Below are 22,812 nucleotides of genomic sequence, written 5' to 3' on the forward strand. Positions count from 1 at the left end.
CTCTTTCAAGAGCCACGCTGTGGAGATGTTTAAACCACAGGGCAACGCGAGCTGGTAATTATACACTTAGGATATTGAAGCAAACCGTGGTAGTGGAGTGTGCTGTGTAATTAAACTTCCACTGGAACGGGCACATAATTACTCTGCAACGAGGTGCTGTTCCTTGCAAAGCGTGGAACTGAATTCACAGTTAAACCACAATAACACAAGAGGTGATTTGAAACCTCATTGCTTGAGAAAGCGGAGCAATGTCATTTTTAACGGTTATTTTCCAGGAGGAAAGCACCTGGAGTGGTTGAAGTGCTTTGGACAGTTGGGAGGTTTCAGCTGCCTTCTGCAAATAAAATGTTTTTCTTGAAAACTCCAAAACCCTAAACTTCTTTGCTAACTGCTTCCTAGTGTAACTGGAATATTTTCTCCTGCAGTTTAAGCCTGTGGTGACTCTCCTGCATCTGTAACGGATAGGAGAAAATATTACATTTGCCCTTTGTCCCTGAGCATGTTACATACCTAATGACTGTTTTTACTTGCCCTCCCATTTCCTTCAGGGTTTTCTTGCAGGTCACGTTCACTGTAAAAAGGGAGTTTTGGGGACAGACAGGATTGCAGTCTCCCCTTTCTCTTTACACTGCCCACCCACACAGACACTTATAAGACTCCCACTTAACACAGAAACCAGACAGGAAAGTTTTGTGGTGGGTTTTTTTCATTTACAGAGTTTCAGAGCCTCCAATCCATGAAATCTCTGCGGGCACCAAGGGTTATCCATCCTTCTCTCCTAAGAGGATTAACGGGGCACCAGGACCTGCTCAGCCTGTTCCCAGCTGCAGCTGTTGTGTTGCCAACTCTCCATCTCCCCATTTCATCAGCATCTGAAATCTGAAGGGCACTTCTCCGACCTTGCCCTGGCACAAAGAGGACATCAAAGCTCCCCGAGATAGGATGAGAGGAAACAGCCTCGAGCTGTGCCAGGGGAGGTTTAGATTGGATATTAGGAGAAATTTCTTCACCAAAAGGACTGTCAAGCATCGGAACAGGCTGCCCAGGGAAACGGTTGAGTCACTATCCCTGGAGTTATTTAAAAGATGTGTAGACGTGGTGCTTAAGGACACAGTTTTAGTGGTGGACTTGGTAGCACTAGGTTAGCAGTTGGACTCAATGATCTTAAGGGTCTTTCCCAACTTAAACAATTCTATGATTCTAAAACCTCGTGGAACATCATCCTCATGCCTGGCGTGTCCAAACAACATGAAGCAACACCAGTGTGTGCAAGATACTGCACGGAAGGGTGAACTTACAGGGGGACCGGGAGGTCCTGGCAAGCCCGGGCGGCCAGAAGTACAAGAGCAGGCAGGAGCTAAGGTCGGGCAGGTCTCCTCGTCCCTCTGAAACGAAAGCAAGCCAAAGTGACATGAGAAGCTGCATAGCAAGAGCAGGATGGATCACAGGTAACATTTTTATGTTTCAAAATTCAGTCTTTCTGTTGGAGGAAAGCAGAAATTTTCTCGACCCCACTGAAAGACTTTTGTGAACAGTTGAGTGCTTCATTTTTCTGTCAAATAACGAGTTTAGACAAAAAGTACGAACCAGCCCTGCCTAAAATTTGCATAACACACACTGGAAGATAATTTTCTTCTTGGTAAGTATTTATACACCCCACAAAAACAACTTTCTGTGTTGAGAAGGAAACTTGAAAGGAAGAGCAGGGGAATGCTGTGACTCAGGGCTGAGGAGGTAGAAAAGCCACAGGACTGTCAGGGCTGCTGTCACAGACGAGCCCATGGCAGGAGGGACACTACACTGGGATTTGAAGATTTCTCCCCATTTGAAGCAAACAGAGTTTTGTTCACTTCACCAAGAAACACGCATGTTATTCCCAAGATAAGAGGGGGAAAAAATTTGGTTTCCCTCTGGAGTCTATTAAAATAATTTGCAGTGTCACTTCAGTGCCGTGGACTTGCTCCATCATAACCAGTTTCGTGTCATTAGCAGGGTGGTCCCTCATGTCGTACCAGTGCAGGGAGATCACAGCATCTGTCTTCCTCTGCTCCTACGCTGCTGCACATGATCTGCAAAGCCTGCAGCTGGAACTGTGGGGGAAAAAAAAAAAAAAAAAAAAAAAAAAAAAAAAAAAAAAAAAAAAAAAAAAAAAAAGTTTGACAAGAAAGTAGCATTGGCACACATGGTCCATCACCTGATCTCACGGTGTTCAATTGCTAAAAATAATCTTCAGTGATGCATCGACAGGACTCATCCGTGTGGTCCCAACTATAATTGCACCCCAAAAAAAAAACCCACGACATGAAAAGTATCCCCGAGCATCGAGGATTTTACAAGCCCTCAGGCCTCTGTGTCTTGCCAAGCAAGTCAACAACCAGCTGCACACCCGGCTCTCCAATTTATTCACAGTCCTGCAACAACAGCGGGCAGGTTCTCAAGTAATTGGGCTTCAGCATGACCAAAATGTGAAAGCAAACTTTGCTTTGCTCCCCTTAGGCGCGTGGAGATAAGAATAAACGTGCCTCTGCATTTCCCAGGATGAGATGTGATCCCTCCCAAGAAACCCCAACCTCACCACATCCTTCACAACTGCCACATCTTCCCGCTCTGATTAACAAAGGAGCACACACTGCAAAAAGCCAAACCAAAATAATGAGGCAGAGATTTTTTTTTCCTCCCTTTACATCATTTCTCTTTTTTTTTTTTTTTTCCCTTTCTCTCTATGCATTTCAGAACAAGCAAGCTGTACGGCCCAGGGAGTGTGACACGCAGCATACAGATATAGATGAGCCCTGTAGATCAAGTGGCATTTAAAGATATCTTAAATTAACTAAGGTTCCACGATAACCAGTAATGAGACACTCTGTCTTCTCAAGGGCAGCAAAACCACGGAAGACGTGAAACTTGCTGGCTTCAAAGGCAAGGGGGGTAGGGGTGGCACGAAGCTGTTCATTAGAACATCAGATCTGTCTTGCTGAGACACTAGCAGGGAGAATTTGGGAGGGACAAAGAAAGCTCAGATTTCTGCCTTGTTCACCACAGGCTTGTAATCAAACTGCCACAGAATTTATTTAGGAGATGGTTTGTTATACAAATGACCCCATGTCTTACAGGCAATTCCACTGTTTTCCTGGTTTATCCGAGACCTCTGCTTCTCTGTTTGCAGTTGGGGAGGCCATATGGGATAAACCTGGGTTTACTGCACTGCTTTGAGGAGAAGGAAGTTGTAAATCAACCAGTGTGCTGTTTTCCCCTGGACTTCTAGATCTAAAGGCAGAGCCGAGGAGTAAAACCTTCGCATGAGTCGGGACTGATTTTCTACAGTCCCACTAGCACGTGTGTATGTAACAGTCCTGGTTTGCGCAGTAAGTCTGGCAACAGACTGCCAGGCAGTGGCACCCACGGGTGGTTTTGCCCTTAGGACAGTGTGCTGAGCTGTCACAGGGCGTGACACTGAGTCCATAATTCCCTTATTCTGTCTTCTTGTAGGGAACAGGCTCTCTGCAGTGCTGTGAGGACATACCCGCAGGCTGGCACCGAGCCTTTGGCTTGTTGGGTTTTTTTACTTTTTTTCAAGTAGCAGCTGACAAAGAGCCGCTATACTGAAGATTATTTTCCTATCATTTGCATGCAGACAGGCAAGCCCAAACACACTGGAGGCTGAGGCACATCCAGCCCTGTTGCCTTCAGTCACCAGCATGTCCTGAAATCACTCGGTGGGCGTTGATGTGCCCAACCTTCCCTTGCAGAAGCAATTCCCAAACTGCTTCAGGGTCTGCGCTTCCCCCAGTCCCCAGAGGATTGCAGCCAGCTGAAGGCACCGCCGGGACACGCTCACGCTGCTGCCTCTGATCACAGACCTCAAAGAGAGGTAGGAGGCAAGGGGGAGAAACACCGCGCTGGGAAAGCTCATTAAAATCACAGAGATCGGTGGGATCGGGACACGGTCGTGCATCACAGCAGCGCTTTTGGAGGCATTCAGAGTGAGAATGATGCGAGATGGCACTCCTCTCCATCTGCACACCCCAGCCAGCTCCAAATTGAAGCCATCCCCCTCTCTCCGACAGCACGCACCACTGGGGACTCACCGATGCAGACCCGCTCCTGGGTCCTCTGGTCCTCGTCACTTTGCCCAGCATGATGAAGCCAGCAGTGGAGATGCTGCCGAGGGTGTTGATTGGTTTCTCCGCTATTTTCTTACAGTCCAGATAGAGTTTGATCTTGAAGTGGCTCACGGCCACATGCACCTGGGCGGCGGGTGGAAAGAGGCGGGTTGGAGCTCTGAGACGAGGTGAGGGAGTCTTTTAAAGACAGTAATTCCTTCTGCCCAATTCCCAGACTGCTGCTGCTACTGGTGGTGTGTTTTCAATGAGCAAAAGGATCAAGAGGGCTCAGGCATAAGTGTCAGTATGTGCTGTGTCTGCTGTGCAATACTGCACTTTTCCCTGATGTTCCCCTCACCTGGCCTTAGGACAAGCCTTTCTGGAGTTGCAGTATTAAAGAATTCGGTTTTCAGAACTAGCTGAATAATGAAACAGCCTGCAGATACTGGTAGAAAGCGCTTGTTGCTCATTTGGGTGGAATACCTTTGCTCTGAGAACACAGATGGCCAAAAAAACCCACCCTCTTATGAACTGTAAGGCAGCTTTCTCACAAGGCTAGATATTTTTTGCCTTCCTTACAACACTAAGTGGTCACCAGAATCCCAAATTCTAAAAAAAAAAAAATGTTTGATTTTTAAATTTTTCTTGGTTATTAAGACCTAAAAAAAACCCCACCCCAGTTTTGGAGTTTCCAGGGGGGAAAGGGAAGTAATCGCTATGTGTAAATCATATTTTGAATACGGGATGAACCTTAATTCTTTACAATTATAAACTTTAACATATGAAATAGGTTCGCCAGTTCCCTAGCAGTCTGGATGCAAAACATTTGTATAATCACTCCTCACTTTGAACAACACACATTGATGACATAACACTCCCAGACTGGAGTGAGATCGTGAGCCACATCCTTGATAAGGACCTTATGAAAGCTCCCATAGAATATCTTCTTCACTTCCTGCTGGTCAAAGGAGACTTCCTGTAAATCAGCCTTGTAGTCATGATTGAAATAGGTCAAGGATTTCTTACTGGCTACAGGGAAAATAGGACAAATAACAGCTTAGAACGAAAAGAAATTCATTCCACCCACGTCCGAACAACAATAAATAAATGGGCTTAAACATGGTGAAACACATCATATGCTATAATTAAATTCTTCTGAACAATGGAAGAGAAAAAGGATATGGAAAAACAAAGATTATGTTACAAGTAGAATAAAAGTGAAAACAGGTATTTTAGTTGCACTAGGCAGCATTTAAAATGCAAGGCTGGCAGCAACAACAAAGCTCCCCCAAAACTACTGTATAACAAAAACATTAAAACCTTCCGACTGAAGGCCAGAAGGAGTTCTGCTGCTCACAGAAACGTATGCAAATACCTGAGTTTAATGTATTCAACAAGAAACCTTACGGTCAAGGTTAACACCAAGAAGGGGCTGGAAGTCCTCATCTGTTATTTGCCACACAGCAAAGGGCTCCTTGGGGGTCTCGGGCAGCAGGCGCAGGAGGATGATGATGGTGTGCTCGGGTGGGATTGCGAAGAGGTGGATGTCGCTGGAAGGGCACAAGCCAAACAAACGTCAGGGGCTTAAAGGAATAAGAGCCAGCAGGCAAGATCCTACAGGCAGGGCTCATCCGTCGTGTCCCTTGGGCAGGGTGGCCTGGGAAAGCGTCACCCCCCGGGAGCTAAACTTGATATGCCAGGAGAGAGCCTGTCCCCAGTTTTGTGCATCCGTCTCAGGCTGTTGAAGCCTGTGCTGAGTGATGAGCCCTCAGGAACCTTCTCCTCATGCCAGGGGGGCACCCAGGTGGAGAGGTTGGTGTCAGTCCGTCACTGCCAGAGGTGCCCTGGGGAATGCCAAGACACAGCCAGTGCAGCCTTAATGCTTGTCAAAATAGAGCCCAGCGCTAGCTTCCAAAACATCCCCACCAGGCTCCAAAACAGTCCCCAAGGGCTCCTCTTCAAGAAGGAGGGAGGAATGGTCGTCGTGTATCGCGGGGCAGAAATCAGTTGTAAGTGCCCTTCAGGGGTAAGCACAGAGCCCTCTGGGTCCCCACATCCCAGCTGCAAATCTGGGGCTCGGCGCTGGAACTCATGACCATGCAGTGCTGCCCACCAGCAGGGCTGGCACCACCCAGCTCCCTCCGCAGCCCCCGCCAAGCCCGTCAGAGCACACCGGGCAGGAACAGCAGCGAGAGGCTGCGAGGCAACGAGGAAGGTCGAATTGGTTATGCCTGAAATACATCTGTAATTTGAAACAGGACACATTTGCATGGGCATATACACAACTCATCAAGCATCTTTTCAGGGCTGATTCATAAATAATGCCAGGTTCATTCTCTGTCCTTGGAAAGGCATATATACCAGCTGAACAAAAGGATTTGCCCGTAATTTTCTGAGTATTTAAACCAAAGAGTTCTCTGAATCTCCCCAACTCTGTTTACTCTAAGAAGCTTTGCTTCTTTAACTGAGATTAAACTGAGCCAGTGCCTCGGTAATTAGGCTTTAGACAAAGTAGCGCTGAATGTCAGGAGTCAGATCATTCCTGATTTATAGTCGTAGAAAGGAGTGAGGTCATGGGAGCTGCCTGGCCCGCTTGAGACCCTGTGGAGAAACCTCGCACACAACGAAACCGGGTCAAGTCGCAACGCAGAGTCAGTGATTATTCCCTCTCGTCAATAAGGATCAAGCTGCAGAGAGCAGCTATGGGACAAATATTTTCTAAAACAAAGATCTGTTTTCAACCAGAGATGCTGGGAGAAGGGATTGAAGGTGAAAACGTGACTTCAAACTGCCTCCACCGAGGTGTACGTGATTGTGGACAGAATGCCTAAAGAACTGTGCAGTGTCCATACACGACATGATCCTTATGTCCATCACAGAGTCTAACGCTGCTGGGAAAAGCAGTTTTGTAAAAAGGAAAAAAAAAATCTCACTAAAAATGTTCGGCTGCATAAAAAAATATAATGAATATGCCTATTGTGTCCTCTTAACTTCTGCGTGACTTATTCCATACTTATCTTGAGGAAATTTCTTTCCTCAAGATTTCTTAATACGTTAAGGAAATATTTCTTAATTTCTTAATATCTTAAGGAAAAATACTCTGGCATGCTTGTCAGCCTACCTATGGTTTGACTCGGCTCATCACATTTATCATTTCATTTTGAAGTTGCCAGTGGGACTGCATCAGTCACCCACAAATCAGCGATCTGCCCTGGCTGTGAGCACAGATAATCTATAATACGGAAGATGACACCGGTCACGGTTCCGCTCCCACCTGGTCCTCTGGGTGAGCTGAGTGTCTCTGAACAGGGTGAAGGTACGGGAACCGCTGAACACGAACGGCTCCATCGCTACGCCTTTAACCGAGGCGTATTCCTTCTCCACTAAGCCAAAAGCTTCCATCATATCAAATCCTGGAACGCACAAAGAGAAAAAGAAGCGATTAGAAAAAATTGCAAGAGAAGCGTGAGTGAAGAACGGGTGGAATCAGCCTCTAGCTAGAAGGCAACAGTAGGAAATGACATACCAACACGACACCGGCCAGGCTGTGCAAACTCACTAGAAAACCTGGAGTGTGCTCCACAAGGGGCAGCCAAGGGGAATAGTTTGTGTTTGTACCCTCTGTACCCATTTTCTCGCATCTCCTCCTCTTGGAGGAGAGTAGACTAAAGATGGACACTTTCACAATTTTGTTTTCAAATCTTCAGAATGAGAAACAAACGAGAAAGAAGTTACTCCAACAACTTCTCCTTTTCAACCTGACGCAAAAAAATTATCTTCAAAAGACATGGAATCAGTCCAGTAATTGCTAGCAGGGAGGGAGAATTATTTCTGCTCTGAAATGCCTTATATGTAGGAGTCAAAAAAAAAAAAATGAGGGAAGAACTTTAAAATACGAGCATTTCCATTTCTCTATTTTCACGAGACACCCAGGGGTGACCTGCCTTGTGTGGTCTACAGAGATTCTCTCAGCATCTCTGACATCTCCTCCCTGGCTCACGCAGTTTCATCTTGCTCTCCCAGCTCACCATCAAAGCTCCAAGTCATTTTCTCATTTCAGTTTTCTGTTCAGTAAAACAAGATCTTGCAATTAGGATTCTTTTTATAATTTATCTGAGTTTGCAGTAGGCTGGGATGAAGGAGATATCTTGTTCTTTAGCAAATGGAAAAGCTACAACTTCATTCCAACGCAGCGCTTTCAGTCTGGATTCCCTCACCCCTTCACCATTTGCAATCTTCTGCAGTTTCTTGGTTTGAGTTTTTATTTCGCCTGGGGGTCGGTCCAGTGTGTTTGGTTGTTTTTGTTTTTTTTTTTATCCTTTCATTTTCCAACAGTACTAGGGAGTTTGCCAAAAGAAATGACCTACTTGAGAACCATCTATCTCTGATACGAAGCTTCTGGCACTGGGGCTTCCTTAAAACATGCAGGAAATATTGCAGTGTAAAGACTGAAAATAAGGCTTGAGTCACAATTATAAACATATTGCAGTGTAATCCTATGATTATCATATCGTGAATCTGCCGTGTAATGGTTTCAGTGAGATGCGGAGGAAGTAGGTTACTCCTGCCACCTTTGTCATGCAGGAGAGGGAGAGGTCAACGTTTGTTGTGGCTTTATGATTTGATTGCTTTGGCTTCTGCATCCACAGACAGGGCAACAGCACTGAACACACACACACACACACACACACACACACACACACACACACCCCAGGTAGGGATGCGCATCCCCGTGAGCTGCGAGGGTCAGGGGAGGGACCTGAGCGAAGGTGAAGTGGCCCAGCCATGGAGTAACAGCAGAGCTGAGAACTGAAGCCGGTTTCTCGGTCTCACCCACCCACAAAGCTCTCTGGGAAGGAGGTGATATCACTTTATAAGCAGAACTAACTGCTTCCTAAGTAACGAACACACACAGCAACTGCATGAACAGCTGGGACAGCTGAGACAGGAGAAATGGGAACTTGCTTCCCTGGCAAAGTCCGTACGGCCTGACCGCAGAGAGCTCCGCCGGCATCTCTACCTCCTCCATGCAAAGGTGATCTTGGTGACAGACTGACAGTTTTTCTTAAGGAGCCTACGTGAGTTAGGAATTGAAATCCTCTTGAAATTCAACAGCCGTTTGAAGTCTTGACTTCCTTAAGGCCAGTGAAAATCCCAGCACTAAGCACTAACAGCCGAGAGCATGAACTGGTGGAACAGCAGGGGCATACCAATTCAGTTAATGCAGAATAGCCTTCTACCCGATAAGGAATACTTTCTTATTTTGGTTGTCAGACTTCACCCCTTCCCCCTCAGCACAGGGAAACCATTTCCTCCCTGCTATTTCTCACAAGCCAAGACCAGGTAGTGTCCTCACGTTCACAGCCCAGCACCTCTGGGGCTTGATGTGCTACTGTACCTCGTACGGAGCCTTTGGGAGAGCTGATGGTGGGGCAGGCTGTGAGAAGAAAATAAAAGGAAAAACTGGTTAGGGAAAAACAAAAAACAACAACAAAAAAACAGTAGGGGATTATGGAAGCGAAATGAACACAGTTCCTCTAGGCAGAGCAATGGAAAAACACAGCAAAACCTGGAATATTCTACAGCTTAATTCAGAGCCTGGCCTTTAACCTTGATTTTATATATATATATAAATATATATGGAGAGAGAGAGGGGGAATTTGTGTTTATGCAAACATAACGGTTGTTTCTTGGCTTGCCCATCACAAAAATAACAACACTGTCCTCCATCACCAAACATCTGGTTTTTGACTAACACACCTGGCCCCTTACAATATGAAATACGAGGGAACATCATGTTCTGCAAGTTTCTCTTTAAAAACAGACATCAAGCCACGAATTTTTCATTTTTAAACACTGCTTTACCTGCAACGTGTGCCTTAATGGTGTTGTAAAATAAAGCAAGCTATCTGCAGTTCCAAATTTTGTACCTGAAACTCAAAATACACACGGCAAAAATATATATATATATCTCAACTGGAGAGTTTGGCTTTTTGAACTCTTTAGGGAAACACAAAGAGTTCTGACAATTTTGCGGTTTGCCTTTCAGAAATTCCCTTGATGAATTCTTTAATACGCCACAGGACTGAAAGGAAAACCAGAGGACAAGAGACGGGAACGTGAAGCTGGAACACCAGGCACAACGGTTATGAGCACTCTCTATTTAAAAGGCTCAGGTAAGGGGGTGTTTTAGAAAACAGTGCACGAACGCTACTTTCCATTATCTGCTGCTGTGTAAATCCCAGGCCATGGATGCCAGATGGAGCTGGGACAAAGGGAATGCTTGATGCAAAATGAGAAATGTCCCTGAAAATCAAGGACACTTGACAAGATGGGCTATTTCATAAATGGTTTTCTAGGTCATCAGTATAATAGAATCGAGCAGATCATTATATCGAGGCTCTGTTATAGCGTTGCTGTTGCTACTCCTGCATCAATGCCATTTCATACCTCATCAGAAAAGCGGGGCTTTCAATTTTCCACCCCTAACTTCTGTAAAATGTGTAAAAAAACAAAATAAAAATTTAAAGGGGGTGACTTACCCTCCCCAAGGCACCTGAGATTACTAAGCCTATAGTTGTTTCAAACTCATTCTTCATGATCAAGACATACGTCAAAGAACAGGCACCCAAACCTATGACTTTGATGGTCATGGGATGGCTGAAGCCAGAAGTTAAACCACAAAGACTCACGAGTTGCCGTGACATCCGTTATTCGACCTGATGCATTGTTTTACACATACATACCACAATTCCTGTAGAACTGAGTATAAAACTATGGAAGGGATCTACGGAAATCAGTTAAGAAAGCAGTTGCTAAACTTTGGCCCTGAAAACCATCTCTCCGCGCTTGACCAGCCCCTGGATTTTGGAGCAATCTCCTGCATCCAGGAAGATCTGATGATTCTCTACAAGCTATACACTGCTCTTTCCCTTCCCTTTCCAGAAACCAATCAGTTTCCCAAATGGGAAGCATTGCTCAGAATTGGAGCGTAATGAAGAAAAAAATAAAAATAAAAATAGGCAAAGTCATACGAACAGGCTGTAAACTCGCCTGTTCACCAGATATCTGACTTTCTTGCTTGGGAGTCAGGAAGCTCCTTCTGAGCCTTGCCCAGACCCCAGGGTTCCTCTGCTGATGTCCGGGGCAGTTCTCACCTCCTCCCCAGGCTGGATTGCTCACAGCTCTTTGATCTGGCAATGCTCAGCTTAGACCAAGCTTATCAGAGTCAGGGTAAGGATCCCTGACACTGTCAGTTTGCACTTCAGCTTTGAAGAATTTTACCTAGACTTTCCAGCCTACGATTCCTGCTGTCTTGTTGTTCTCTTTGGTTGTTGGTTTTTTTTTTTTCTCTCCCCAAAGTCCCAGACAAATGCAGTTTTTCACCGTACAATAAAAATTCTCTCCTGCGTCAGACCATTTCTCTCCGTAATTTGGTTACATATCAATACTGGAGTCTTTTATTGCACATCCAACAGTTTTGCCAGCATTATTACATACAGTTTCCACTTTAAAAAAAAAAAGTCACTTGCTGAAACATACAGAATTTAATATTTCTTCTACAGTGTTTTCAAGTATCGTAGCCAAACAGCTGTATTAAATTCTACAAGGTGACTTATCAACCTTATGGGAGAATCATTTTCTCTTTGAAACTTCACAGGACTTTTCCACTGTGGTCTGATTTCCTCAATAAGCCACTTGAAAACTTAGTCTGATGTGTTCTTTGCTGGGTACCAACTAAAATTTTCTCATCTAATTTGCTTCTTTTTTTCTGCCATGGCTTCCCTCGATAAATTTTCAAACTGAAGTATTGTTTAGAATCATTTCGAATAGACAAGAAAGGCCAACACTGCCATAATACCTGTATTCTAATATTTACTTCTTAATAACTTTTTATAAATCTATTAATTCAACATTTCTCATTAATCTATTTCATAGTTTGCTTCCTATCAGCTTTGGGAACACTTGCTCATTCAATTTAATAAGGGACTTTAGAGGGAATTTTAAATTAAAATGTGACGTCATTCACTTTGCTCCGTTTTGGTCAAGTTGTACAGATATCCTCTAAAAATACTATCAGTCTCTTTACTAAGTGAGTCTGATTTTCAGAAGTTGTGTGGTTTCTGGCTGTCCTTGGACAATCCCCAGAGGCATCTGTTAAGAAATGACATATCCACTCCTGCCTGCTCTGCAGAGCCCACACTGCGATTTGTTACTGGGAAAAAAAGAAAAACCCACCCACGCCCCAAAACAACAAACCAAAACTAAACTAAATCAAGACTTTATAGAAGACGATTTACCCTCTGTTTTAGATGGAATAAATCCTCGCATTGAAGGGAATTTAGACATCACAGGAGCTGAAAGAGAAAGCAATGCATGTGTGAGCTCTGTTCTTCAGGGCTGCGATGCCTGGCTTGAGACCTGGATGGTCACCAGCCCTTCCCAGTCGTCCTGGAATTGCCCATAATGCACAGGAGTGCAGAAATTGGGGCAGGATTTTCCCTTTTCAAGGCTGGTATTCTACCCTGCTGAGCAAAACTCTGGCCTTGGCCACAGCCCAGTACAAGCAAGGACATCGCTGCCCCGATGGAGATTGCCTCAAGACTGATAGACAGAAGCTTACGAAGAACATGCACGTTCTGACCAATACACTTACCTGTCCGCCCTGTTGTGGATGTGATCTCACTCTCTCCCGTGTAGTGGATGGCAGAAACAGTCACCTTGTAGGCTCGATCAGGCAGCAGAGACTGCAGGGTCACGCTGCTGCTTTTGCCAGAAGCCATGATCTACAACGGGGTGGAAAAAGAGCCCAACATTTGGGCAGGCTTCCTGTTAGAGCTCTTACACCCTGGAGTTACACAGAGGGGTTCTAGAGCTGAGTGCTGGGACAGTGGGGTCAGGGCAGCATCTCTGCTTAGTCCAGGCAACAAGCTGAGGCTCTGCGTTGACATTGGACCAGGCGTGTCCAAGGGGAGAACATTTCCCTGTGTAAAGACCCCAATATTCCCCATGAAAATGCAGCAAAATGCCTTATAATGTGGTAACCAGTCTGGGTTTGAGTAGAAAATCTGCATTTTAAAAGATTAACGTTTAACCTCCCTAAGTCAGAGGGGCAATAGGTTTATCCTCTAACCCCTCTGCCTCTGAGAATTCCCCAGCCCAGTTCAGGTTGGGCAGAAAGCTGCGTTATTAGCAGCTTTGATGGACACAAATATCTAAATCACAGAGAAGCCTGGAGGTCCTCTTCACAAAGCAACACATCAGCAAGTCAGAGGAAGAGATTTGGGGTTGCAGTCCTGTGAGCCAGCAGGTAAACCCGACTGGAGCGAGCAGTGTTCCCCTGGGCATGAAATTGTCCCCAAGTCACCTACAAAGGAGCTGGAGACTTACTGTTTGCTGGGCACCGGCATCAGAAACAGGGTTGTAGGTGATTTTGTAGTGCTGTATGCGGCCCTCGGGGGGGGTCCAGTGGACCTGGAGGCTGGTGGGTGTCTCGGAGTCAATGAAGAGGTTGGTGGGTGGGCTCCGGGAATCTGCAACGGGGATTGAAGGTGAACGGCATAAAAAGCAGGTGGGAACATCTATAAACAGGGCCAGCAGCACTTGCTTCCAAGCCCATTTCTGAACACTTCAGCGCGCTGCTGTGCTGTTAACCAACGGTCAGAGCAGCAGCAGCCGCGCTGGGGACTGGGCAAGAGAGGACACAGAACCTGGAGGGATGAGGATTGCCCAAGTACAGCTCAAGCATTCAACAATTCAAATCCCAGGACCTGGAAAAATATCATGGAAGGAGGGAAGAGTCCTGGAAGCACAAGGAAAAGAGATCTTTTGCCTGCATCACAAACACCAAAGGATACCCTTCGTAAAGACCCAAACCACCTGAATTTCATTAAAGATCTGGAGACACGCTGGACGAACAGCTTTATTCCCAATTAAACCTGGATCACACAAAGTTAATCCATCATAATTTCTAATATTTTCCAGCTGCTTCTTTCTGTTTTAAAATTACTCTAAATAACCCCAGAGCAGCCAGCACATGACAGTTCACTCTAGTGCTTCTCACACCAACACCCACAGCCTCGAGGAGGGGATCACGTACAATGCCTGAGCTACTCTCCCTCCTCTGGCCCTGCACTGCAACGTACAGATGTATCCCAAATAGGTGATGGGCTGAGCCATGAACAGCCAGAAAAGGGTTTGCCAGAGACCAAAGCTGAGCAAATTTTAATTATATAAAAGCATTTCTTTCCCTGAGGTCCTGCTGTGCAGCAAGCTGGTCTTGACAAGAGAGGCTGTTATGCTGGAGTGATTTCTCCAGCCAGGGCTTGAGAGTTAGTAAGAGAAAGGCAGAGAGGGCTAAATCCATCCACTGTTCAAACAAGGGGTTCAAGAATGTGGGACCATCTACTTTCTAGACCTTGTTTCCAAGCAGTGTCTTTGCTCTGCAAAGATACGTGTGCCTGGCTGTGAACTCACGCTGGTGTGAAAACAGAAGTCTTAGACAGAGGAAAGGGAGTAGTTCATTCAGAAGAGACTAAAAATGATAGGTGAGCCCTAAAGACAGCCAAGGACACACCCCCAGACTACAAGATTCCTGCTCTGCAGTTTTACCTGTAAGGCTCTTCTGTCCACCCAGCAAAGTTCTAGGGCAACCTTCAAGGACAGGTTGAATGGAGATCGTTTGCAACTTCATTGATCCTCCCTCCCTTTTCTGTACAAAATGACCTTACTTTTACTGATTCCTAGCGGCTGAATCAGGCTGGAGGCTGTTGCTGTGCACCACCACAAGGTAAAGTGGAGAAGAAAACAAGTGTAGGAGGTAAAGTCCCTGCAACAGCACTATTATTAGTTCTGTGCCTTTCGTCTGCATCTTTGCTGGCTGCTTCCTTCAGCTGAGGTAAGTGGAGGCTCTGTTTAAGTGAACTTTAAAGGGAAAGTTAGGGAAAGTCTTCTGAGTTGGGCTCATTCTGGAAAGCCCCCAGGCCCTGCAGAATTTGATGGCATAGCTCTGAAAGCCAAAGGTCACCTCCTGAAGCATCTCTGACAGAGGACAGCGTCTGTGTCATTGATTATCTCTTGAACCTTTGCTCCTCCATAGGGGGGATCTCTGTTTGCTTCCTCTCGGGTCTAACCAGCATCACAGGCACATTTTTAAATAAGAGTAAAACCGTGGAGTCCACTCCATCAAAATACTCATCTGCAGTGATTATATAGGTCATGTTTCTTCCCCCACTGCCGTGGGTTGAAGTTTCTTCCCCACATTTCAATCCCCTTTCTTTGCAGTGTATGCTCTGCTAGGAAGAGCTCACTGAGGAGCTGGATAAAGGTCTTGAAGACATTTATCAGCCCCAGGCTGGAGATGCTGCTGGCACAGCTTAGCTAGAGAAGTGGGACACATAAGCACTTTGTAATCCACCTCAGTGCAAAGTCATCGAGGGTGGCTCAGCCCAGCTTCAACAGCAGTTCCCCTCCAAACTGCTCTCTTATCCTTCACACAGAAGAGGATGAGACACGTTGGCGTGCTCTGCCCTGGTGACCAAAACTTCCAAGAGACACTCTCTGAGCAGATGGGGAGGATGGGGAGGGGTAACATTGCCAAATTTGTGAAGAAGGTCTTCTGGAGTCCACATTTAGTGATTTTTGTCTTATCTTGCCTAAGCTGAGGAACTTCTTTCAGGGTCCCACATCTGTGGTTCTTATGCTGATGGACCACCAGACCACATGGCTCTGGTCCATTTATCCCTCTGCCTGGCCTAGCCCATATTAGCGAACAATTGAGATTCACAAACACAGGTCAGATATGGTGGCTTGACACGTAACCATCGCTCCTCGTACCTGAGCCTGGGACACAGTGCAGCTTCACTTTAAACTCCTGGGTAGGATTTGAGCTAAGCTGGGCAAGGCTGGTGAGCAGTACCTAAACACTTATGGTGACAGCATATTCCAACTGACATGAAGAACACGTTATACTGCTGAAATTCAGTTACATATAAAATATACCTTAAAGTGCTGCCCTTGCATCCAGGCTCCCGAGTCATGTCCCAGCCCTTTTGCTGCGGGGGGAGTCCCTGTGTCACCATGGGCTGCTAACACGTCCTGCAACCCTCCTTCACATCAGAGCCTCAATCCTGAAACACCGTGGCAGAGAGAGACTCCAATATCCTTGACCTTCAGAACAGGCGACTCTTATTTTGCTCTTTTTCCTCAGCCTGGATGAAAAAAAAGCCCCTCGGGACAAAAGGGACATCCATGTGCTTCTCAGTGGGGTCAAGAGCCACACCCCCTTCCAGCATCTTCCAAGGACCACTCACTGCTCAGCAACATCTCCATGTTCCAGCAGCTTCCTCTCCCAAAGAGCATCTTCTGCACTCCCACTAACTCACGTGAAAGGGTTGTATCTTGTCTGAAGTACCACTAAGGTTGTTTATTAGTATGACAAATGATCTCTATGTGGAGCCTTTGGTCAAGGATAAGGACTTTGTTACAGCTGACAATTTATAGTAACCTACGGAAAGGAGCTCTTAACCCAACTGAGACTTCAGTCTAAATATAACAGAGACACAAGGAGAAACATCAGAGCCACGGATAAGCACACGGTAATAATTTTGTTATCTGTGGGAAACGCATCACTGCTTTTGTTCCTGCTCTGCCTCTCCGTAAGTCTGCAGAGAAAGGTTTAACTGGGTTACTGAAAAATAAGCCTAAACTTTTTCTTCTTTTTTTTTTTTTTCCTATTCAAATAGGAATTGAAAAAATTCCACGTGCTCCATGCGTCTTGTGACAACTAAAGCACTCCCTTTGGCCCCAGGTTTTTGTTTAGGGTTCAGGCTCACATAAAAGTAAGGCAATGGCAGAGAAGGATGAGACTCAAGGAAGGAAAGAGGTGGTTGCAGCCCTCCCTCACTAGCACACAGCAGCGGGGAGGAGTACCCTCCTCCTCGAAGGATGCCCAGACCACCTAGATTCAAATAAATAATAATAATCTTTAAAAAAAATTGAGGGCCTGAGTTTTTCCAGCTACACATCTTAACTCGAAAAGGAAATTTTACTCCCTCTTGCAATCTCTGAATATTTAATTACACCATTATAACTTAAACACTAAGTGCTGAGCAAGAGAAGAAGATAAGAAGTGACCTGCACTGTATCACTCTCTCCAACTTTTGTTCCTTTTCTAGCTAAAGCTCTTCAGCCACTTGAAGCTGAATTTGAAACAATTTTTCTTCCTGCCAGGAAGAAGAGACATCCCAAACCTCCCAAACGACACATCACAGTGATGAATGGGTTTGGTTTTTCTAAGAGGAAGATGTTTCTGATGACCTGTTGCCTGTGAGGGACTGGTGTCTGCTGGGTCCCTTGAGCATAACCCATTTGGCCTTGGAATGGGTGTTTCGGGGGGAGGAGAGAGGGTTTAGTGGTCCTGAGTAAAATGAACTTGGTGTTCTCACCTCACCCCCAGGGGAGGCCCGTGGGTCCATTTCACAAAACCAGCATACAAAGAGGATTGCTCTGACCTGGCTTTTTTTTTTTTTTTTTTTTACCCTTAACCCTCAGAAAATAAAGTATTCCAGGGAGGATGAAGGACGGGGAAAGAAGCCCGTGTTACCAGCGCTTCCCGCTGAGTTTCGCTTCAGCCACTGCCTTTAAACTTCAGTGTTTCTTGCAAATTCTAACAAGACATTTTTGAGAAAATCTTCATTACTTGACCTATTCCTGTATAAAGGCATGTTGCCAAGAAAGGAAAAGAGAAAAGCAATGAAGAGGAGAAGGGTGGTTTCTCAGCCTCCTCTAACATGTACGTTTGGTTTTGTTGAGGACAACCTGATCCCTGCTGTTCACCAGACTGCAACCCAAAGTCTGCCATCCTGGGGAGATTACATTCAGTGGTGTTTCAGCCCCCAGAATTTCTTTTTTTTTAATTAAAATTAGGGTGGTGAGGGCTTGAAAGTCAAACCAAGGACTTGGTTTTCCAGATAAGCTAAGAGCTTGCCATGCTCTAACTGAATGAGTTACCATTCACCAGCTCTGACACGTAGATTGACCCCATCCTAACCACTCCTAATTGCACAGCACAAGGTGGTAGCTTTTACTTGAAGCAGTAAAGGTTTGAAGTATAACCATATCCCAGAATTTCCCAGAGTGCTGCCTAGGGCCACATCTTCCCATACATCCACTGCACAAGCCTTCTCCACTTTGCTGGCATTCACAGGTTTCCTCTGAACTGCCCAAGATCAGCACTGCCTTCCTGGAATCCATCAGCCATCCCTTCCCCTGTGCCACTTCTCCCCTGTGGGCACTTCTTAAACATTAAAAAAGAGTGAATCACCACCAAAGACATTGATTCCACATGCAAATATTGGTCCTGAGAAGCGTGCGACACTGTCCTGGCTGTTCATGGCCCTGACACTCGGGTTTGGCTGCCCGACTGCACATCTAATTTCTTCGAGTGTTTTGCTTCCTTCAACGCAGCGTGGCAAAGTCTGACATCCCTAGGGCATCCCTGCTCAGAAAAAGGACAGCAGCTGACAAGCAGAAGTCAAATTGCCTTCCGTGTCCCACTGGGGTGCCAACGCCAGCAAGGACTGGCTTGTTCAAATATGCCCAGAAGGGCACCATCGCATGTCATCTGCGGCGGCGGCGGCGGGCTGAGAGAGCTCCTCAGACATCTTGTAATTCACGGCTTAAAACATACCCATTGGTTTTTCTGAAGCCTCTAAACATCTCTAATTGTCCCTTTAGCATTATCGACCTGTAGAATGCTTGTTTGTTTGTTTGTTTCTCAGTATGCAGCTCCTAAGTACTTGCCTGAGGTACCTTTCTACAAACAAATATTATTATTCATTATTAATAAAACCTGAGATTCTTATTCCAAGATTGCCATTTACTCTGAGCCTCATCAGCTCAACACCCGCCTAGAGGAGTTTATTCTTCAAAGGAGGTGGAGAGCTGAGAGATGGAGGAGGAGAGGACTGCTGCTGTTGAATGAATTCTACTCCATTCACCACCACCAAAGCCATTTTACAGGCAATATTAATTAAGAGGACCTCTGGGAGTGCCACTTTTTAACCTCATGTCCTGTCTGTACAAAGCCAGATTTAGATAATGCTTCCAGGACAGAGTCTGCCTGCAGGATTCTCTCTCATTTTTGTACGTGCCCTCCGATGAAGCACAACTCCGCACTGATGGAGCTGAAGAAATCCTCACCCTCCTTAACAGACAGTATTTTGCTAACAGGAAACATTCATTAGGCAGCAGAGTGCCACGTTCAGCTGAACACCCTCTAGAAAGCCAATTCATTTGCATCAATACACCACACAGAAGCAGGGGGGTGGAAAGCGATGCTTTCTACATGAAACACATTGCGAGGGTAATCAGACGCCTCTAAAATGCACTGGGCCTGCTTGTGTTTGCCCAGCTTATTTTTCTCCGGATAAATTCAGAATACTTTAAGACAGAAGGCCAAGCATCTCTAACCCCGTTCAGACATTCAGGTTTGGGTTTGCAGAGCCGGAGATGACCAGATCTAAGCAGCTGCTCTGTGATGGGTTCTGGGGCACTCTGTGCCTGGTTTGTTATCCCTGGGCTGCGGATGCTGAGCATTGATCACTTACTGGTCCTGTGCTGAACAGAAACCATGTCACTTCGAGCACCATCTTTATAATAGGCCCAGATGGATATTTTATAGTCCGTATTCTTCTGCAAGCCTGTCAGGACAGCAGTTGCCGCATTTCCAGCGACGGAGAGCTGCAGCAGGGGAAGAAATGAGTCAGTCAAGTTCCCAGGCATCCCCAAGACAGTTCATGCCATCCAAGTGGCTGGCTCACAGATTGCCCGTAGGCACAAATGAGTTAGCACCGGGCTTTGGGGACAAAGTGTACTGTTGTGGGTTGCACACATCTAAGCAAAGGCAAAACTCCAGCCCCGATTAACGTGCTGGAGATGCCCGTGCATTGCTGCCCAGTTATATTCAACAGCTGCTTCAGTACCACGCTGCAGTGCTCTGACACAAGGCAGCTGACCTGCCAGGAGCACGAAATCCCTTTGCTCATTTTCCAAATTCAGGTGCGCTGGGGACAGAAGCCCCAGTACACCCCTTTTCCAGCCCAAGTGTGAAGTGTTGCATGAGAGACTCGTGTATTTAAACCGCTGTTTGCACTCGTACTGAAATCAGGGGCTGGAGATGGAAGAGGTAACCTGGCCCATGCCTGCCGCTCCTGCACCAGCTCTGTCTCTGGCCACCCTCCTCTGTGTGCTCCCCACGTGAACCTCATCCTTCATGAGGAGCAGTATCCCAAAAGCAGCCAGTGTTCACCACCACCGAGGGAAGCAGACGTTGCTTCACCTGTCTTAGAGGCGATACCTCTAGCTATAGATACCTGAGTATTATTTTTGTCTTTTCCACAACAATTTGACATTGTGGGTGGGTGATTCTCTGCAACCCCAGATCTTTTTTTTTTTTTTTTCCCTAATGAACTGCTTCTTAGCTATTTGTTCTACATCCTGTATACCTGTAGTTAATTATTCCTGCCTAAGCTTAATACTTTCTGCTTGTCCCTATTGAATTTCATCCTTGAGATTTTCCAGAACACTTCTGCAATCTTCCCAGAGCCTGCAGGACTCCATCCTGCTGTCGCTCCTGCTTCCAGCACTCAAGGTGACTGTTCTACTGAACAGAGCCAGACCCAGGACAGACCCTGACTTATTCCATAGGCTCCTTCGACTGGATGCTGAACTGTTTAATGGCTTGAGTGCATTAACCTGAATAGTTTTACACCGCCCTATGCTGGTCTTGCAGGTGAGTTCGGAGCCATCAAGCAGGCACTAAGCCAACCCAACCTCCCCAGAGCTGTGTGTGGGTCCATACCTCCTGAGGCTTCTCTCCACCCACTGTGCTCCATTTGATCTGATAGACAACCACATCAGAGGCAGCGACAGCTTCCCACTGCAGGCGGAGGCTGTTCCCAGAGAGCTCCGTGACCTTCAGTGCACGTGGCGGGGGCACCTTTACTGAGGGATGCAGAAGGAAAATGAGCTGAAGTGCGGGCACTGACAGAGCCTTGCCAGAGCCAAGGTGGGGAGCAGATGGTTGGGGAGCAAAACATCAACCAGGCAGATGCCTGAGACCAGCCTGTCTTTCACTTCTTCAGACCCATATGACAACAACCATCAGGACAAAGAGGGGTAAATTATTTTTAAAACCCTAATTAAGGAGGATTATCTCATTTGTGGAGAGGACACGTATCATGCCAATATTGTAAAGGGGAGAAGACTAGGAGGGCTCTCAAGGACACAGAGGTTAGTGATATATCATCCTTTTCCTTCATTTACTTCCTTCCTTTATTCTTTCCATCTTATTTTAAACAAAACACAGTTGGACATATTCCACATGCAGAGAACAACAGTCATCTGAGTTTTGTGCAAGGGTTTTGGCCACAAGCTGCTGGGTCCAGTCTTCAAAACGTCCTGGTTCAGACACACATAAGCCAATTTTGTCACCTGTTACTGGGACCAAAAGCATTTTTATTCCCTACTTACAGGTGGTAACATTGCCGGTAATTGGAAAGGAGTCCCCTTCATCATACGCAGATCTGATGCTGATGAAGTATTGGGTGAGGGAGGACAAAGGTCTTAGGACAGTGGATGTTTCAGTGCCAGGAACCTCCACCTGCAGTGGAAGAGTTGTATGAGTATTGTATGAGAAAGGCTGAGAGGGTTGGGGTTGTCAGCTTGGACAAGAGAAGGCTCCAGGGTGACCTTACTGCAGCCTTTTGATAATTAAAAGGGTTTATAAGGAAGATGGGGACAGACATTTTAGTAGGACTGTTGTGAAAGAACAGCGGGCAGTGGTTTTAAACTAAAAGAGTAGATTCAGACTAGATAAAAGAAGAAATTCTTCACTGTGGGTGTGATGAACCACTGGAACAGGTTGTTCCGAGAGATGGTAAATGCCCCATCCCTGGAAATATCCAAGGTCAGGTTGGAGGCGGCTCTGAGCAACCTGATCTAGGTGAAGATGTCCCTGCTCATTGCAGGGGGGTTGCACTAGATGGCCTTTAAAGGTCCCTTCTGACCCAAATTATTCTGTGATTCCATGATTTGTAGAGGAGCACAGGTACAGCTGCAGAGGAGTTACCACATGGGTGGCAACTGCATCAAAACTGCTCATTTCACGGTTAAAACACTGGCAGGAGGCAAACCCTCCCTGAACTATGCATCCGAAGGAGAACAAGGCAACATCTGACCTCCCAAGTTTCTTTTTCCTTCCACCAACACCTCGAGGACTCACCTTCCCAGCGTTGCTCCCTCTGTTAGAAACATAGGTGACGTGGTGAGCTTTCACAGCCGGGGACGCAGCCTCCCAGCTGACTCGAACGGACGCGTGGCTGAGCTCGGAGAAGCTCAGGTATCTGGGAGGACTCAAGGCCACTGCAACGACAGTTAGTGACAGCACTCCGAGGTTTCACAGGCTGCTCATTGACAATGCCAACGGTTGCCTCCTGCTGCTCCTAGATAACCCCACCTTGAGCTAAGAGATCCATTCACCATGCGGGAAAATATTATTTTTTATGTCACTACCACACATGCCTCTGGGATGTCATGAAAGGCTGCCTGGGCTTTAGGTGAGGAAACAACCAAATAATTCCCTTTTTCTCCCCAGACAACAAAGACCTTGGGGAGCAGCTCTTTCAGCAGCTCTTTTTTACCAGGGGGA

The 22,812-nt window shown here is 46.2% G+C and overlaps 1 protein-coding gene across 1 annotated transcript in view; it reads right to left on the minus strand.

Annotated features, from left to right (window-relative positions):
* Positions 1–22,812, minus strand: part of COL20A1 (collagen type XX alpha 1 chain) — a 49,466-nt gene that overhangs the window by 11,025 nt on the left and 15,629 nt on the right. Inside the window, exons 14-27 of the mRNA XM_026862049.1 lie at positions 22,387–22,526; positions 21,636–21,765; positions 20,965–21,107; positions 19,712–19,844; positions 13,494–13,636; positions 12,760–12,889; positions 12,404–12,460; positions 9,502–9,540; positions 7,378–7,516; positions 5,511–5,653; positions 5,023–5,132; positions 4,089–4,247; positions 2,013–2,090; positions 1,299–1,385 (exon numbers count right to left, since the gene is read on the minus strand). Coding sequence (XP_026717850.1) covers positions 1,299–1,385; positions 2,013–2,090; positions 4,089–4,247; positions 5,023–5,132; positions 5,511–5,653; positions 7,378–7,516; positions 9,502–9,540; positions 12,404–12,460; positions 12,760–12,889; positions 13,494–13,636; positions 19,712–19,844; positions 20,965–21,107; positions 21,636–21,765; positions 22,387–22,526 — 1,631 coding nt within the window. The remainder of the gene's footprint in view (positions 1–1,298; positions 1,386–2,012; positions 2,091–4,088; positions 4,248–5,022; positions 5,133–5,510; positions 5,654–7,377; positions 7,517–9,501; positions 9,541–12,403; positions 12,461–12,759; positions 12,890–13,493; positions 13,637–19,711; positions 19,845–20,964; positions 21,108–21,635; positions 21,766–22,386; positions 22,527–22,812) is intronic.

This window comes from Athene cunicularia (genome assembly GCF_003259725.1).
Source record: "Athene cunicularia isolate RWA chromosome 20 unlocalized genomic scaffold, athCun1 chr20_part1, whole genome shotgun sequence".
In the NCBI taxonomy this organism is placed as follows: Eukaryota; Metazoa; Chordata; class Aves; order Strigiformes; family Strigidae; genus Athene; species Athene cunicularia.